The following is a 19968-nucleotide window of genomic DNA, read 5'->3' as shown; positions in this document are numbered from 1 at the left end:
AGAAGAATATAATCACCTCTTTCTGGTACTCAGCATGCCACATTGCACAAGTGCGGCAGTGTTTTTGGAGGATTTTTTTTTCCTGTATGTCAGCTATTTTCATTCAAATTCCTTCATTTTGAGGATCATTTTCATGCCAATACATCTTTTCATTAATGTTCATAAAGCAGATTTGGATTCTCAGAGTAGAAAATCAAATGCAAGATTCTTAACACTTGTGTATTTAGCCCCTTGAATGATATTGTCCACCTGTGAGCTAAAGTTAGTTAAGCTCTGAAAAAAGAATCAGGAACCTTTGAATTCTAATGCAAGGTCTTACAGAAAGAATGTGTTTCCGGACTACTTGACCTATGAGTCTCCCCGATTATGAAATAAGGGGAAAAAACATTGACAGAATTCACTGATATCGAAAGGACTTTCAGTAAATTCTGATAGATGAGTGATTAAAAAATTCTGATAATAATAGCTGATCATTACATTTCTCTGTAAACCTACAGTCAGCACATTGATAGAAGCATGTAAGTAAGCTTGGTATCATGGGAACAGTAGGAATCATTAAGATTTCTGTATATGCTTCATGAACTTACAGTTTCTAACAGAGTCACTTTCATTTTCTAGTGAAGGCCGGATCAGATACAGCTTAAATAAAAACAGTTTTCTAATTAATATCCCATTGCCATTTGGTGGAAGATCATCCCATGACATAAGGGTGCCACAGACTGTTAAAACACCTCCTCTGGTAATGGAGTCAATGGGAATAAGTGTGCCGTCTCAGGAATACAGAATCCCGACATTTACTGTTCCAGAATCCTATCCTCTTCGTGTGCCTCTCCTTGGCACTTTAGAGGTCTCTGCTAATGTGTACAGCAACTATTACAACTGGACGGCAGCATACACTTTGGCTAATAGCACCACAGAGAAAGCATCCAGCATAAGAACTACTTATACCACGAATGCTGATTCAGTTTTTGAGCTACTTTCCTACAGTGTGAAAGGTAAGAATGTGTGCTAATACTGCAATGTTGGCAAAACTATTTTAATTTTCTTTATTTTCCATGTATCAGGTACAGCACATTCATTTTCCTGTTGCTTATTTAAAGAAAGGTGTTGTATAATCTCAAATCACTTTCTCTTTGTTTTTAAAGATATTATGTGAGTCTGTTTATTCAGGCACTAAAAGTGAAGTCAGTTTAATTCAATAAAGACTTTCAGGGTCCATATTCTCCTAGATATTCCCCACTGAAGAAAAAGTCCTTCAAAATTGAAGGCATGATTCTACAAACACTTGTGTATCTGAGAAGTCAAGTGTTTTCAAAATCAGGTGTGCAAGTGTATGTGTGGGTATGCCCACAGTTTATTTCTCACTCTATTTATATATATATATATTTATTTTTTTAATCATTTATATATGTCCATATACTGCCATAACTACATAGCAGTTATCCTGGACTCAGACTGGATAGGTCTTAAGACTGGTATTTTTAAGTTAGTTCCTCTAAAATTGCAGTTTGAGTTCTCAAATTGCAAAAGGACAAGCTAACTTCAGTCTTTTCTAAAATCCCCACCATAAATGAAGCATGATAAAGAAAACATTAAAACCCAGGAATGTTAGATATGGGTTGTTCTTGAGAGTCCATCTTCTTAATTTAAGTTTAAATAACAACATAAGTTCATGTCGTTTCACATAATTATACTTAGTAGAGTAGTGTAGAGATTTAATTTTTCATAGCTCAAAACTTTAGCCCCAAATATCAAAATAATAACAATTTTTACAGAAATATTCAGGATTTACCAAAACATTTTGACATTTAAAGCAAAATGGTGTAATAACAGTAATTGCAATTCAAGCAGTAACATAAAAGCTTAGCGGCATCAGACAAAATCTTAAAGACACTGTTATCTTTTGTTTCCTTTTTCCTATTTCAGGTTCTGGAGAAGCATCATATAATAGAAATGGATTCACCTGTGCATATGAAAATCACCTGAAGCACAGACTCTTAACATCAGTTTTTAAGTTGGCCAGGACAAAGAGTTATGAACCTAGTCCAGTTGCAAACTACACCATATCACTTATGGCATCCAGTACTCTGGGTCCTCAGCTTTCATTTTCTGGTGATATTGTTTCTGAAAAGACAAATAACGTGAATATCAATAACATCAAGATGGAAGGGCAGCTGGAAGTGGCTTCTGTCATTGCAAGAAGCATTTACACTCTGTCAAGCTCATACAATGAAAAGAGGCGGATTTTAGAAGGAAAATCAAATCTGATGTTGGATTCTTCTTACCTTCAGGCTACCAATCAGATATCCGGCAGATACAGTGATGATTTATTTTCCATTACTTCAGTTTCTGATGTACAAAGCGGACTATTAAAGAACACAGCTTCACTGAAGTATGAAAACAGCCAGCTGAAAATGACCTCTGAAACAAATGGGAGGTATCGACATATTGCAGGTGTCAATAAGCTTGAATTAATTTTGTCAAAGAAGATGGCAGCACTTCGATCTGAGTACCAAGCCACTTACAAGCAAACCCAGTATTACGCCTTGTTTGCAGGTTCTCTCAATTCCCAGGATCTTGTTTTCAACACTGATATCTCTATGACTGATCAAAGGAATCGAGCTGCACATAAGTCATCACTCAATGTAAATCAGTACGGTCTAGCCAGCAGCGCAACCACAAATGTGCAGTTTAGTCCATTGACAATGCAGAGTGAAATGAATGCCAAACTTGATACTGCTGGAGGCTCCATGTCACTATCCTCTTCTGGGCGCTATGGTAAAAACAATGCAAAATTCAGTCTAGGTGGAAGAGTGAGCCTGACGGAAATAACTCTGGGAAGTGAATATCAGAGTACAGTTCTGGGTATGGACAACAAACATGTTTTAAACTTCAGAGTTAATAGAGAAGGACTCAAGTTTTCAAATAATTTGCAAGGATCATTCAAAGAGATTAAGTTGGAGTACACAAATGACTTGAATATTCCTGGCTTATCCTTAACATTTGCTTCGAAGTTAGACAACAGCTTCAGCTTTGACAAGTTCCACAAACATGTTTTTGACCTACAACTGCAGCCTAGCTCACTTACAGCTAAACTGAGCAATAATATTAAATACACTAAAACAGAACTTTCCAACAAAGCAGAACTGCTTCTCGAGCCTCTGAAGCTAAACTTGGGTGGCAATGTCAGAGGAGCCTATGGAGCAGATGAAATAAGGCATACTTACACCATTACATATGCTGATCTAGCTGCAAACTTTAAAACAGATACAGTCGCAAATGTTCAAGGTGCAGCAGTGAGTCACAGAGTTAATCTGAACGTGGCAGGACTTGCTTCCTCAGTTACTATGAACACAAACTGTGATTCCAAATCTCTCCGTTTCAGCAATGCTCTGCGTTCCACTATGGCCCCATTTGCTATCACTGCTGACATACATACCAATGGTAATGGAAAGCTGATTGCTATGGGTGAACACACAGGAGACCTTTACAGCAAATTTCTGTTTAAAGCAGAGCCTCTTGCTTTCACTTTCTCCCATGATTACAGAGGATCTACCAGTCATAGCTTGAAGTCTAGAGGAAGGTACACTACTCTGCTTGATAACAAAGTTCATATGCTTTTTACTCCATCAGAGCAGTCAAGTGCTTGGAAATTGAAAAGTCAGCTAAACAATAATGTATATTTACAAGACCTTAGTGCTTACAATGATGCAGAAAAGACTGGTGTGGAACTTAGTGGAAGAGCTTTAGCAGATCTCTCTGTAATGGATACACCGGTCATACTACCATTCACATCTGAAGAAGTTAATTTAATTGATCTGTTGGGCCTCAGGAGCAGTGTGTCAGAGCCTCAAGAATTCAGCATCTCTGGCTCTGTGAAGTATGACAAAAATAAAGATATGCATGTTATTAACCTACCATTCTTGGAACATTTGCCAGTTTACTTTGAACAAATCAGAGGCACCATTCTATCCACACTGCAGGCCATACAAAGTTACCTGAAGAACATTAGCATAGAACAACATATAAGAAAATACAAGGCAGCTTTGGATAAACTCCCACAGCACATTAATGATTACATGGACAAATTAGATATGAAAGGCAGAGTTAGCAGCATGAAAAATAATTTGGTTGCTTTCACAAAGGACTACAGAATAACATCTGATGATCTCCAAATTATGCTGGAAAAAGCCATGGACAATCTTCAAGAAATACTGTCTCAGCTGCAGGTCTATCTGATACAAATTGAGCAATACATCAAAGATCATTATGAGCAGTATGACATTAAAGCACTTATTGCACAGCTTCTTGACCAAATAGTTGAAACAATAACAGCTCTAGATAACAAATATAAGGTAAGAATGACTATAGTTGACACTATTCAAAAATTGCAATTTTTTTTTTACCAGTATTATCCTAGCAAAATTGGAAGCAGCACTTTGGCTTGGATTAAAAATGTAGATGATGAATACAAGATTACAGCTAGGATACAGGAAAACCTAGAAAAACTCAAAATTCAGATTCAGAGTATTGATGTCAGACGCATTGCAGAAAATTTGAAACAGCAGATTAAACTGTTTGATGCTAAAGAAGTTTTAGAAAAATTGAAGCGTTCATTACCAATTGAAAAAATTAATGAAGTTCTTGAACAAATCAAAGACTTTATTCTAAATTGGATGGAGGAGTATGAAGTGTCTGAGAAGATCAGTGCTTTCCGAGGTCATATGCACAAACTGATTGTAAAATACGAAATTGATAAGCAGGTATATTTTTTAATGGACAGAATGACAGAACTGCTTAACCAGTACAGAATAAAAGAAACTGTCCAGAAACTGACTGTCTACCTGAAAAATATTGATGTGAAGTCATGCTTTGATAAAGTTATTGCTTTTATTGATGATGCTGTGAAGAAAGTGCAAACCTTTGATTATGAAATGATGATAAAGGAAGTCAACAAGTTCCTTGACATGATTATTAAAAAGCTCAAGTCTTTTGACTATAACCAGTTTGTTGATGACACAAATAACAAAATCCAAGAAATGACGCAGAAAATAAATAAGGAACTCAGAAATCTAGAACTTCCACAGAAAGCAGAAGCGCTGAAACAGTACATGAGAGATTTTAGAGCTGTGATTTCAAAATACATGGAACAACTAAGGGACACCAAGCTTGCTGCAATAATTAACTGGTTCAGGGAGCTCATAAACTCAACAACATTTGCTAATCTGAAAGCCAAGGTAAATGAACATTTGGAAGACCTGCGAGAGAGGATTTCTGAAATGGATATTTCCCAGGAATTCCAGTGGTATCTTCAGAAGATAAGCCAATTCTATAATTCTGCTGTCGTATACATTTCTGACCAGTGGAACACAGCTTTTAAGAAAATCGTTGCTTTGGCTGAAAAGTATGATCTAAAAAATTGGGCTGAAAATTTAAACCAGTTTGTTGAAACAGGATTTAAAGTCCCTGAAATCAGAACTATTATAGTCACTATACCTGCCTTTGAGGTTAGTCTCCGAAGTCTTCGGGAAGCCACATTTCGAACACCAGACTTCATTGTTCCACTGACTGATCTACATATCCCCTCCTATGAGATAAATATTAAGAGACTAAAGGACATGAAAATCCCAATGAAATTTACTACCCCAGAATTTACAGTTCTAAATACCTTTAAAGTTCCTTCCTATACAATTGACTTGAAAGAGATTAAACTTCAGATTGTGAGAACAATAGACAAACTCATGTCTGGTGAATTTCAGTTGCCAGCAATTGATTTCTATTTTAAAGATCTGAAGATGAGAGATATGCCTTTTTCTGACATCTCTTTCCCAGATATACAAATGCCTCAGTTTCAAATACCAGAATTATTGATTCCAAAGCTAAATCTAAATGAGCTCCAGATTCCTAACATGAAGATACCAGAGTTCCAGCTTCCACGAATCCCACATACTGTGACTGTCCCTACATTTGGCAAATTGTCTGGTGCTTTCAGAGTCACCTCTCCGTTCTTCACACTGACTACAAAAGCTGAGGTTCATAATACTACAACATCTGCAAACAGTCCAGAATTTGTGACCTCCCTTTCAGCTCAAACAACGTCCAAATTAGACTTCCTAGTTTTTAGTGTTATTGCAGATTCACGTCTCTTGGCCCCTGAGATGAAGCAGCTGAACCTTAAAAATTCCATGAAGGTCAACCACAGGTTCCTTAAAGTTGATCACACCAATGAAGTGGTATTTTTAGGGACTTCAGTAGAAGGTGAAGCTGAAACTAGAGCAAACTTCTATACAACGAAAAATTCAATAGAACTACAGAATAATTTAATGGTCAAGCTGCAAAGAAGAATTTGGATGCAGAGTGGAATGGCATATTCCCACAGACTGAATATTCCACAAGCTGATTTCTCCAGCCAGGCTGATCTGGTCAATAACATGACAACAGAGGTAGAAGCAGGACACATATCATTTACCTCCACTGGTAAAGGAAACTGGAAATGGGCTTCTCCTAATTTCTCCGATGAAGGCACTCATGATTCACATGCCACTTTCAGGGTTGAGGGCCCCATTATTACATTTTCAGCCAACAACAGAATAAATGATAAGTACCTGAAAGTCAACCAAGCTATGAGATATGAATGTGGTTTCCTAAATTATGCGACAGTTCAGATTCAGTCTGAAATTGAGTCACAGCGTGTGGGACGTAGTATTCTGAATGTAAAAGGCACAGGTCAGCTTGGAGGAATGAAAGTAGAATTAACAGGCTCTCACAATGCTCGGCTCAATGGACGGATTACTGGAACTGTAAATAATGAGGTTTTCTTCTTGGCACAGCCTTTTGAAATTCGTCTGTTGACAAACAATGATGGAAATGTGAAAATCAGCTTCCCAATGAAACTGACTGGCAAAATTGACTTCTTGAATAACTATGGTTTTGCACTCAGTTCCTCTGTTCAGCAGGTCAGCTGGCAAGCTACTGGCAGGTTCAATCAGTACAGATATTCCCATAATATGTCTGCTGGCAACAATGATGACAGAATTGAAGCTCATGTCGAAATGAATGGAGATGCCAACCTGGACTTCCTAAATATTCCTCTAACCATTCCTCAACTTCAGGTTCCCTACACTGGAATCAAAACTCCTCAGGTAAAAGATTATTCACTGTGGGAACAAGTAGGCCTGAAGGATTTATTGAAGACAACAAGACAATCCTTTGATTTAAATTTGAATGCTCGGTATGACAAAAACAAAGACATGCATGTAATCCCACTTCCTTTAGCAACAGTGCATGAAGCACTTAATAAATACATCATTTTCTTCAACAAGCATTTTGAGAGAGGAAGAAACACTGCTTTAGATTTTCTCACAAGGTCATATAATGAAGCCAAAACAAAATTTGACAAATACAGAATACAGACATCACTGAACAAACTACCGCGGACCTTCAGGATTCCAGGCTACACAATTCCAATTGTGAATATTGAGGTTTCTCCTTTTACTGCTGAGATGCCAGCCTTTGGTTACATGCTCCCAAAAGAAATAAGTACAACAGGATTCACAGTCCCATTTATTGGCTTTTCAGTACCATCTTACACACTAGTCTTACCTTCTCTGGAGCTTCCAGTCCTTCATGTCCCACAGGATCTACGCACTCTAAAGCTGCCTAGATTCAGAATCAACAGCCCATCAAACCACATCTTAATTCCTGCCATGGGAAACATTTCTTACGACTTCTCATTTAAATCCAGTGTGATCACTTTAACTGCAAATGCTGGGCTGTTCAATCAGTCAGATATTGCTGGGCAACTCAGTGTCTCATCCTCTTCTGTCATTGATGCACTGCAATTTAAGCTGGATGGTTCAACAAGTTTGACAAGAAAAAGGGGTTTGAAGCTGGCCACTGCGTTGTCCCTGAGTAATAACAAATTTCTAGGAGGAAATCATGACAGCACTATTAGTCTCACAAAGAGGAACATGGAAGCTTCAGTGGCAACAAACGCAGAAATCAACACACCAGTTTTAAAAATGAATTTCAGCCAAGAACTTTCTGGAAATACTAAGTCCAAACCCACTCTTTCCTCAGGGCTAAAATTAATGTATGATTTTAATACTCCTAAATATGGCACAAGTGCTAAGGGAGGAGTTACTCACAAACTTGCTTTGGAGAGCCTTACATCTTACATATCAGTAGAAACTTCTACAAATGGGGATATTGATGGAGTATTTTACACTGGAAATGCATTTTCTGGAAGTCTAGACCATGAGGCAAACGCCTATCTGAATGCTAATGGAGCTCGGTCATCTGTCAAGCTTGAGGCCCACTCCAAAGCAGATGGACTCTGGAACAGTGAAATGAAAGAAATACTTGCAGTTGAAGCATCTACCCGTCGTGTTTATGCAGTCTGGGAGCACAATGGGAATAACTATGCACGATATACACCTCTTTTCACGACAACAGGGTCTCAGAGATGCAAAGCAACCTTAGAGCTGGCTCCTTGGGGTATATCAGCAGCTCTTCAGATTCAAGCCACTCAGCCAAATTCCTTCCTGGACACAGCCTCAGTTAATCAAGTTGTCACAGTGAAAATCAGTACTGCAAACCAGAAAGTTGGCTGGAAGGGTGAAGGCCAAATTCAGTCATTATCTCTCAGTCATGATATGGAGTTATCAAATGAAAAATCAAAGGCAAAGTTTGATATTTCTGGATCTTTGGAAGGATATATGGACTTCCTCAAAAACATCAAGTGTCCAATTGCTGAGAAGAGCTTATGGGATATCTTGAAGTTGGACGTCACTACCAGTGCTGACAGAAAACAGTACTTAAATGGTTCAGCATCCCTCATGTACACAAAGAGTGACGATGGTTACTTTTTCCCCATACCTGTGAATAAGCTGACTGATGGCTTCACTTTCAGTATTCCTGAGTTACACTTAAAGGCTCCAAGCCCTGTTTTCAGCACTCCAGAGTTCAGAGTTCCTTTCACCACTCTCCACGTCCCAGCATATACCGTTGACTTGCGCAACATAAAAATTCCACAGACACTGAACACAATGCCATTTGATGTCAGTTTACCCACACTGCCAAAACTAGGATTCCCTAAAGTGGGTGTAGGAGCCAATTATATTACATTAGAAGAATATAAAATACCATATTTTGAGGTGACAATACCTGAATACCAAATAACTGTGTCTCAATTCACTCTTCCAAAGAGTATTTCTCTTGGCAGTTTCCATGTAGATCTGGATGAAGTAGCTAATAAGATTGCAGATTTTGATCTGCCTACAATTACGATTCCTGAACAGAAAATTGAGATTCCCCCTCTCAAAATATCCTTGCCTGCTGGAATTTACATCCCATCATTTGGTGCCTTGACTGGATCTTTCAAAGTTGCTTCCCCTTTGTACAATGTCACCTGGAGAACAGACTTAACAAACAAAAAGGACTCTTTCGAACAGTCCATTGACTCTACCTGCAGCTCAACATTGCAGTTCCTGGAATATGACTTGAATGGTAAGATCACTAAAATTCTATATGCCACAATTTTGGGGGAAATACTGTATACTGGTTTTTTTTCAGATTTTTTTTTTCCAGAACTTTGCTTGTGAAGGTGTTGCTGTCTATTTATCATTGACATTAGATTATACTTCTTTCATTATCAGCAGCATTTTTTCATAAATTATTATCAGAATCTCAGTCAGTCACCCTGGAGGATAATGACTAGACATATGTAAAACTAATGGCATACTGTGAAAAAAAAAAATGGAAAAGATCTCTTCTGTGTAGCAGTTTCTTACTTTAAATTGTGAACAACATAACATTCCCCCATTACTTATGATAATGCATGTAAAGGAGAGAAGGCAGGATGACTTTTTATCTGATTCAGTTCAGATAAAGAAATACCCATCCTTTTCCCTAGGAACTAAGCATATTTGATTTCAAAAATTATTTCAACTCAGAAAACTCTGGAGTCCCATATAGCATTGAGTTCTAGACTTTATAATAATACTAAAAATATACATCAGAATAAAGTTCTAAATTCTCAAGAAATTAGAATCCCCATTTATGATCTGCATGAATGCAAAATGTTATATCCATGTTGTTCTAAATATAGAGAAAAATTGAATTTTAAAATACTCCAGTTGAACAAATATTTTCATATCTTTTTATTTGGGGCATTATGGGCATTCAGTTTCTTGATGCATAATTTTACATACTACTGAAACACTACTGGCCATCTAACATACAGCTGGGTATGTATTTTGTATTGCTTGCTGCTAAGTTCTGGAAATACACATATTTGAAATCTTTTCCACAGTTGTTTCAAACTACAAATATGAAGAAGGCATGTTTGTTATGAAGACAACTGGCAGCTTTTCACATCGTGACATGAGTGCAAACTACAAGGAAGATCTTACTGTTTCAGGAATTAGGTGAAGATTTACTCTAATACTATAATTTATAATAGACAAAATTGCCAATGATGTATTGTTGCTTTGATCTCTAATGTCCTAGAGTGCTTTGCAGTAATTAATAAGAACCTGTGTAGCTACCCTGCCATTATTGGTTGTGCCTTTTTCCCTCTTGAGATAGCTGGAAAGCTGGTCCCACTCAGCATTTCTAGAAAAGCTTTTCTCAGCAGCCCCATTTTATAAAACTGTTGAGATACAAACACAGTATTTTATAATCAGGGCAGTTCTAGATCTGACCATCAACATAAGGGGTTTTTTTTTACTGGTTCCCTCTTCACCATAAGCCATTAAAGAGTAATTTTTATTCACAAGTAGCAGTACTAACTGCCTGTTTTGCTCTGCAAGTCTTGTGTTGAAATATATCCAAGGAACGGAGTCTGTGAAGGCAAGTACAAATGCAGATAAAAACTACTGCCTATACCTGTGTTGGTGGAAAAAATTGCAGTCAGCTTGTAGAAGTGTGTAGAAAGCTGACAGTGGTACAGCTACAGGTCTTGTTTTGCTGCCCTAATTTAATGAAAATTCTCGACAGAGCTCAATATAGTTTTATCTAAAACAGGAAAATTGGAGTGACATGAAGTTTTGAATGTGTTAGGCTAAATCCTAAGAAATGTGCATAGTAAGACCCTACATTTTCTTTTCATGACAAAGGCATTTTTTACATACATATATATATAAAATAATAGGTGATATTGTATTTAGACATACTGCGTTGAGCTTGTGCTTTGTGCATTCCTTCATAGCTGTGTATTCACTGTTGTTGTAGAGTCATGGACAACACTGCATCACTAGACATCATCAGCCCAACTTTTACAGACGTTCATATGCGTTATCAAAACACTGACAGGAGCTTCTCCGGCTCAGTATCTTCACCCTCTGCTGGGACCTTGGGCTATGTCATTGAAATGGACACTGACATTCTCACGGGAAAAGTTTACTACCGAACTCGGGTAAGCTTGATATGAGCAATAAAAAGCAAAAAGGTTGGGTATGGTCAGAGGAAAAGTTCCCTTTTAAAGTTTGTGTATGTTTATGTTAAGACATAAATTAACCACCCTTTGTCCAAAGAAAAAATATATTATCAGTAATTAAAGTTTTTGTTTCCTACACTGGCCTTTCCAATACTAAAAGTAGCATCTGTGTGAAGAGGCTGTTTCAGCTCCTCCACACAGTTAATTTTGCCCTCTCCTATGATCAAGAAGACAGGCCCACTGAAAGTGAAGAAAGTACAAAGCCAGTTTTAGATAAGCCACCCATCATGTTTAATGTATACCCATCAGGCTACTTATAATTACTACAGAAGTGACCATTATAGGAATTAGGCCACTGGACGAGGTCAGAACATCTGTAGAGTGTCTTTTTTAATCCATTAATGTCACAATACATTATGAGAATTAAAAACCGTACTAGATTTGCTAACAAAACGTGGTATTATTATTGGCATACTACAATTTCAAACTTAAAATCTTACTTTCCAAAATGATATACTAATTTAGGAATTACAAGCAACTCATAATTCACTATTTACTACTGAAAACTGGAAAATGTGTTTATGTAAATAGATTCTTATTTGAGGATCTTTAATTACTCTGGGTAACTCTCTAAATTGTCTCATTGATTTAAATGATTGCAAAATGAAATCCTCTAATATTTTCATATGAAGAAAATGCTTTTTGAATTAACTTTAAATGATTTCAAGAATGAGTAGAAGGCTCATTTTCCCAAGTAATTCACATGCTTTATGAGACATGATAGGCATTTAATACAAAGGAAGGAAAAATCTTATTTTCAGTCAAATTTAAAAAAAGACCAGACTAAGTTATGTTCTGGTCCTGCTGTTTGAAGAGGCACAAAGTAGCTTGATACAATATAATTTCTTCCAAAATGATGTTTCAAGATGAGAGCAAAGTAGACAAAAAATTGTAGTGTATTTGTCCTGATATATAATAAAATTAAAGATGCAAAATGAGAATGTTGAAATACACTCATAAATAATATCGGATTTGTTTTATATACAAGCTACCTTTTTCTTATCCTGTTCTATATTTTCAGTCTGCTCCTCAGAAGGACATTGACATATTAAAAAGTGAGATATCCTTCAAGAAATCTGACCTGATTCAAATGAAGTTCAACTGGAAAGAGGATGCTGCCAAAGACTTGCTGTTGGGTCTAAATGAAAAAGTACCTAAAATGACAAATGCAGTCTATAGGTATGTTAATCGGTATCATAAAGAGCATATGGGACTTGAAATTAGTGCTGCCACCTTAAAGATGAAGAATGCCATGCAGAATAATGCTGACAAAGCATACTCATTTGCTGTAAAACAAATAGATCAAATAGATGCTCAGCTTCGCACAGCTGCCAATGAGGCCTCTGGCAAATATCAGGAGATGAAGGTCAAAGCTAAACAACTGTATCAAGAAGCAGCAGATCAAGCCGAACAGTTTGACTATCAAAGAATAAAAGCAAAGCTTTTGGATGCTACAATTGACATAATAGAAGAGTACCACAAGAGAATAAAACACCTAATTGACTCAGCCATTGAATTCCTGAAGACCACAAAATTCCAGGTCCCTGGGCTGTCTGAAAAGTACACTGGTGAAGAAATATACCTTATGACTACAGAGAAGGTAGCAAAAAGTGCTGATTTATGCCTTTCAAAACTTCAGGAGTACTTTGATGCTTTGATTGCAGCTATCAATGAGCTGGAAGTCAAAGTTCCTGCTTCTGAAACAATTCTTAGAGGTCGTAATGTACTTGATCAAATTAAAGAAATGCTGAAACATCTGCAGAAAAAAATCAGGCAGACATTTGCTACTCTCCAGGAAGCTGACTTCGCAGGAAGGCTTAAACAACTGAAACAAGTAGTGCAACAAGTTTTTCAGAAGGTACAAGAAATGGTTAGAAGCTTGCAATCCAAAAATTTCGAAGACATCAAAGTCCAAACGCAACAGCTCTACAGAGATGCAATGGCTTCAGACTATGCAGAGAAACTGAGATCCTTGGCAGAAGATGTTAAAAAATACATTTCTCAGTTGAAAGATTTTAGCCAGAAAACATTCCAGGACCTTTCAGAAAAGCTGCGCCAGATGCTCCTCTATGTAAAGGCATTGCGGGAGGAATATTTTGATCCAACTGCACTTGGATGGTCAGTGAAATACTATGAGGTGGAAGACAAGGTACTAGGATGGCTGAAGAATCTAATAGATACACTAGTGGATTGGCACAACAAGTATGTTGGAGATCTTGCTGACTCAGTTACACGCCTGACAGACCAAGTAAGGGAATTGGTGGAAAACTACAGCCAGGAATATTATGACCTTATAACTGATGTTGAAGGAAAAGGAAAACAGAAGGCCATGGAGCTCTCATCTGCTGCTCAGGAAAAAATCCGATATTGGTCTGCAGCTGCGAAGAGGAAAATCGATGAACATAACAAGCAAGTCAAAGAAAAACTCCAGGAGATATATGGGCGGCTTGGTCATTCCCAAGAAAAGCTAATCAGTGAGGCCAAGAGGTTAATTGATCTAACTATAGAAAATTACTCTGCATTCCTGCAATATATCTCAGAGCTTCTTCATTGGTTTGAGCAAATAACAGCTGAGAGCATAAAGCCATATATAGCTGTTCGTCAAGGAGAGCTTAGAATAGATGTGCCCAAGCCTTTTGACCTGCAGTCCTTTTACCAAATGCCCCAAAAAAGTAGAGAGGCACTCAGAAAAAAAGTGGAACTAACACACACACTGATTCAGCAAGGCATTGAGCAAGGCTCCAGGAAATGGGAAGAAATGCAAAGATTCATTGATGAACAACTTGCCACTGAGCAACTGAGTCTTCAGCAGATTATGGAAAATATACAGCAGCGCATGAAGACCTGAATGGACATGCAGAAGAGGAGAAGTAATAAGTTTGTACCAGAATGTATTTAAAAATAACAGCAATTAGCATACTGGAGCTTCAGGTAGATACTGTTTGAATCTGAATTTGTAAATGAAAACTGAATAATCTACACTAGGTTATTTTGATAAGCTTAATAAGCCAATAAATGAGTTCTTTATTACATTTTTGTGTCATTCATTACAGCTACTTCTACTTGGACCATAGGGCTCAATCCAACAATTGTCAAGGTCAATGGGAAGTCTTTGCTTTGATTTCACTGTATGTTGGATCAAGCCAGTAATGTGCAATACATATTGTAAATAGTCACAAAAGCTATGGAATACAAAGAATAAACAGGTGTTAAGATAAAGGTCACATTCATAAGCCAGTTGAAGAAGAACTTGGAAACACATCTATTTCCCAGCATAGAAATACCTTCACAGATAATTTTGGGAGAAAAAGAAGAAGAAAAGAGCATGTACAAAAATGTGAAGAAAAAAATCAATGAATTCTGGAAATAACATCAAAAAGTGAAAAAGAACATAGAAATATAAACATACATAGAAATCTGACTCCTGCAAAACTGCAGATAATAATACCAAAGTTCCGTTAAGAAAAATAAATTTATGCATGTATCAGTTTTCAGAAAACTATGCCAAGAATTTTAGATGGGTTTTCTTTCTACTGGCTAATTTATGATTCAGAAATACAGGGGGATTTTTACCTGTTTCCCCATGATATTTCTGATTTCACATCAAATTGTCTAACTTTTACTTATCATGAGTTTAGTTAACTGTCAAAGTTTCACTGACATCACTGTATATGACGGGAGTCAAAAACTTTCCCCCTCAGTCTCCTAGGCTGAAGCCTAGACCTCATTTAAATGAATTCTCCGTTTAAAGATGAATTTAAATAATGTTAAAGACTTCACTCACAAAATAGGACTACTTTTGAGTGGAAAATGTGTGGGCCTGTTATGGTTTATTTTCAGCTGTTGGAATACTATAGAGATGGTCCTTGAGAAAGGCGTGCTCAGGCTGAAATAATGTTGCCTCTTTGAGAATAAACTCTTTAACAAACGACACTAGCAGTTTTGTGTACATGTCTGTTTTGATACAATCAGTTCACTCTGTAATATGGTTGTTGCTTGTTCATTAATGGGAAAACAGTCTGGTTTCATCCCATGGTGTGAGTGGTTACATACACGAAGCAATGGAGCACCAGTTTACAAATACCCAAGTAAGTTTTGTGGCAGCAGGTACATATATACGGCACAGAGCAGCACCACACAAAGATGCTAGCTCAGGTCCTGGAAATGGGAGAGCCCGGTGCCCGTGTTGAGTTTATGCAGCAATAACACTCCCACCTCCAGAGGTGGTCCACACCAATCTAGCCAGGTCTCAGAGCAAGTTGGGCTATACGACTTTGATATCCCTATTACCAGCTAATATTATTACCCGAGTAAGTCTGCCAGTAATGATTTTTATCAGATGAGCTACATTAACCCCAAAATCAGAATCTGACAAGCACAGTAGTGTACACACACACATCTGGCTGTCAGCAGAGAGTGGGCATCTCTTAGAACTTAAGGTAAATACGTTTTCTCTTTAGAGCTTTCAGCTATCACAAATATAGCAATAATTCTCAGATAAAGAGATGGATTAGTCCCCTGTGAACTGTAAAATAACGAGTTTTCATTCTGAATAGAACTAATCTGCATATGTCACCCTGCCCAGGAGAACCAGAGGTATAAAAATCTCTGTTTACATGTCCTATTGAGTATCCCAGTGAATAAAGATGTTGGCTGCAGAGCCCTTTCACCTTCATTTACAAGGAAACTGAAGCCTGTGGGTCATCTGATCTTTATTTGATGTAAGATTGCACAATTCATTTCCCTGAATTTCACAAATGTTTAAGCACAACCAGATTTGTCAGACACTGTCTGATTCTTGCTTCCCTTCATCATGACAAATAGTCCTGTGAAACAAAAGACAATTGAAGAAATTATAAAAGTTATGGGAGAAGAGAGATTTAAAGTTTTGTTTTCTTTTGTTTTCCCCCTCATGGCTATTTATTTCTGTCCATCACCCATAGTTCTGGGGAGGGTTATAAATTCTAAAAAAGGACTGACTTATAAGGAATGGGTTAACTGAATAATAAATATGCCAAATAGCATAAATACTGGCTCTCTTTGGCAAGAGTGAAGCTTCCCAAGAGCAAACACAATAGTTTGCACACTAAACTGCGGTTAGAGGTTAGAGGAGATTTCCCAGTCTCATAGCAGCGTTGCCGCCAATTGGATTAAAGCTCTCAGTCCTGTAATCGATGTGACAGCCATCTTGCAGTCATCCCACAGTTAGTTTTGGGAGGGCCTGGAAGCAGAACTCAAACTCTCAAAAATGAGTTCTTGCTGGAACTTAGCTGTTGTTAAATCCCCACAGCAGAGAAGTCATCTCAAACACCCCTTTGTAGCTCCGGCAATGTTTTGACACAGGAAGGGGGGTGTATGTTTGCGTGTGTGCATAGGTATGTCCCACAAGCACGTAAAATCAGGTGTAACTTCAATTTCCACGGCTTTTCCTGTTGGTTGTTTGTTGGTTTGTTTTTCTTTCAGGTTCCAGCAAATTTTAGCCTTATTTTCCATGTAATATGTTACAGAAATGTAGACAAACCCACAATTATTCAAATTATGCTGTAATTCACTCCATTTAGGAAACATTTGCAATATAATAATCTGAAATATTATTAGTTCTATTTTCACCTCTTTTCCAGTCTAGGTTATATAATAAATATTTCATTAAACTGAATTGTGTGGGAGATAACTGGGAATCAGCAACTATCTGGGGCTCATTGACACTGTTTCTTTTTTTTTTTTCCTATACTCTTCATCATCTGAATTCTCATAAATGCCAGAGGAGCTTCTCTTTATAATTTACAGCAAGTATCAGACATAGAGCAGAACTGGTTGTAAAAGTTTAATTAAGTGAAACATTTTAACAAGAAATTCAGAGAACAATATGCCCTGCTCTAACTAAGCGATCGTAGAAATAACATTGACAAGAAACGTGTGTGTTCCTAAATGAAAAACTTTCGCAGACGTAGGACAGCAAAAATGTTCCAGAATTTCAGATTATGCAACTAACTAGAGCTGATCTTTTATTAAGTGATTTAAAAATACATGTATAATTTGCTGCATATACAGAGATTCTGCACACGTGTCCACATCCACACACACCATACAGTGCATCATCCACCTCTGGCTCTAAATTATGCTATTGATACGTTTAGAGCAACTGTCATTATGGCCCACTGATACCTTACAAAGTTTATATTGAAAGATTTAGTTGTTCAGTAAGTGACACCAAATTTCGTACTACTCTTCTGCTGGCAGATTTATTGCTCAGGTGGGAAACCAAAATTTATTAAAGGCCATACGAACATACAGAATTGTTTGTATTACGTTTCTACACAGCCAAATCCTGGCCCAAATGAAATCAATGGCAAAATGTCTATTGGCCTCAGCAGGAGTAGGCTTTGGCCAGTTAGGTGTATAACTTGAGAAGCACTTTGGGATCCTGTAGGACAAAGGCTATATTATTGTCTATAAAAATATACACAAAAATATCTTTGAAAAACCATGCAGACAGGAAAATTAATCACTAACAAATTCAAGACAGGCCAGAACGAAGGTTGCCTGTGCAACACTAACCAGAACCTCTTCATATATTTTTACCCAGTTTTCCTAGTATCCCAGAGAAAGCCTGACAGGGCCAAGAATCCTGGGTTCTGGTCCCATGCCTTAAACTTGGAAATATCCATATACCTCTCATCACCCTTTCCCTCATTTCATTACCCATCCAAGGCATTAAGGCAAACTGGGACCTTGTAGAACAAAAGCGTATGTTGGAGGTTTGCAAGACCTGACTGGGTAAAGACTTGAGCAATGCAGTCTGAGTTGAAGGTTGCCCCTGCTTTGGGCAGGAGGTTGCACTAGAGACCTCCCAAGGTCTCTTCCAACCTGAGTTACTCTGTGATTCTCCGTGACTAAACTGATAAGACTTTAGGTTACTGTACTTAACACTGTACTTACCCTTTGGTAAATGGTTTATGAGCAACTGGCCTCATCAGCATTCTAATATATCATTGTACAAAGACAGAGAAGTCTTATGGTATCCCTGCATGCAAATGCATTATCATTCTGATTGATTGCAACTGTGAGGCCTAGGCCGCAATGCCAAACTCAGATGCAACCACCAATCTGAATACTTTCTGTACTAGCCTACTGCTCTTCTGGCTGCATCGAACACCACACATGTACATACCAGTGTATTTCTGATAAAAGCTTTATATCCACCATTCAACAGTCCAGTTAGAGGACTGCCAGAAGTTTTGAATGCTATTGAACTGGTATGATGAAGGCACATTTCAATAGCAGGAAATTGAAATAGTGTGGTCAAGGCAGACTAGATCATGTCCATCCATCTTTTATCTCCAGTTCAAGCAACCTGATAACCAGTCATGGCTGAACTAAGGGGAAGTAGGTGTCAGGGCAACTTTGCTAGAAGGCTTGAAATTCTGTCTTTAGATTGACAGTAAGATGTTACAACAGCTCTTCCACCATGTTTCTATTCCACCTGTCTTCTCTCCAGCAAATAGCTTCATCCTTAACCGTACATAAAACACAAAACCCCCCTATCAAACTGCACAGTTCCCAGGGTATTACCTGCCAGCTATCTGATATTACTCTTCAGTATAATACATAATTTCCTTTGACCCTCAGTGCCTGTGATACGTGTATCAACCTGGACTATCTCCTGAAGAAATCTTCCTTAATTTCTCTTTAATATTTCTGGGTTCCAGGCCCACCAGAACTTGTAGGTCCAGAGGATTTCAAACCTGCTTTAACCTATAGCCTGCTTCAAGCCTGCTTTAACCTACTTAGCACCAGGCCTGCTGGAGACAGATGGGGTTCACCTGTCTCAAAGCGGGAAAAAGATTCTGGCTCAGGAGCTAGCAGGCCTCATTGAGAGAGCTTTAAACTAGATTCGAAGGGGAAAGGGGATAAAACCAGGCTTGCTAGGGATGAGCCTAGGGGTGGCATGCCTGTGTTGGAGAAGAAATCAATAGCCCAACTGAAGTGCATTACACCAATGCACGCAGCATGGGCAATAAACGGGAGGAGCTGGAAGCCACTGCAGGGCAGGAAAGCTATGATGTGGTCGCCATCACGGAAACATGGTGGGATGACTCACACAACTGGAGTGCTGCAATGGACGGCTACAAGCTCTTTAGAAGGGACAGGCAAGGAAGGAGAGGTGGTGGGGTAGCTCTGTATGTTAGAGAGTGTTTTGACTGTCTATAGCTCAACGAAGGTAATGATAAGGTTGAGTGCTTATGGGTAAAGATCAGAGGGAAGGCTAACAAGGCAGATATCCTGGTGGGAGTCTGTGATAGACCACCCAACCAGGATGAGGAAACAGATGAAGTATTCTACAGGTGGCTGGCTGAAGTCTCACAATCTCTAGCCCTTGTTCTCATGGGAGACTTCAACTTACCAGATCTCTGCTGGAAATACAACACAGCAGAGAGAAAGCAGTCTCAGAGGTTCCTGGAGTGTGTGGG

The 19968-nt window shown here is 38.1% G+C and overlaps 1 protein-coding gene across 1 annotated transcript in view; it reads left to right on the top strand.

The window, feature by feature from the left end:
• Positions 1-15430, top strand: part of APOB (apolipoprotein B) — a 38070-nt gene extending 22640 nt beyond the window's left edge. The window contains exons 25-29 of the mRNA XM_087775026.1: positions 619-995; positions 1927-9507; positions 10313-10427; positions 11233-11416; positions 12519-15430. Of these exons, the coding sequence (XP_087631152.1) occupies positions 619-995; positions 1927-9507; positions 10313-10427; positions 11233-11416; positions 12519-14345 (10084 nt within the window). The 3' untranslated portion in view covers positions 14346-15430. The remainder of the gene's footprint in view (positions 1-618; positions 996-1926; positions 9508-10312; positions 10428-11232; positions 11417-12518) is intronic.
• The last annotated feature ends 4538 nt before the right edge of the window (positions 15431-19968 follow it).

The sequence above is a fragment of the Nipponia nippon genome, unplaced genomic scaffold (genome assembly GCF_047370975.1).
Source record: "Nipponia nippon isolate SJK-2023a ecotype South Korea unplaced genomic scaffold, ASM4737097v1 scaffold_4, whole genome shotgun sequence".
Lineage (NCBI taxonomy): Eukaryota > Metazoa > Chordata > Aves > Pelecaniformes > Threskiornithidae > Nipponia > Nipponia nippon.
This window is presented reverse-complemented; position numbering and strand designations above follow the sequence as displayed.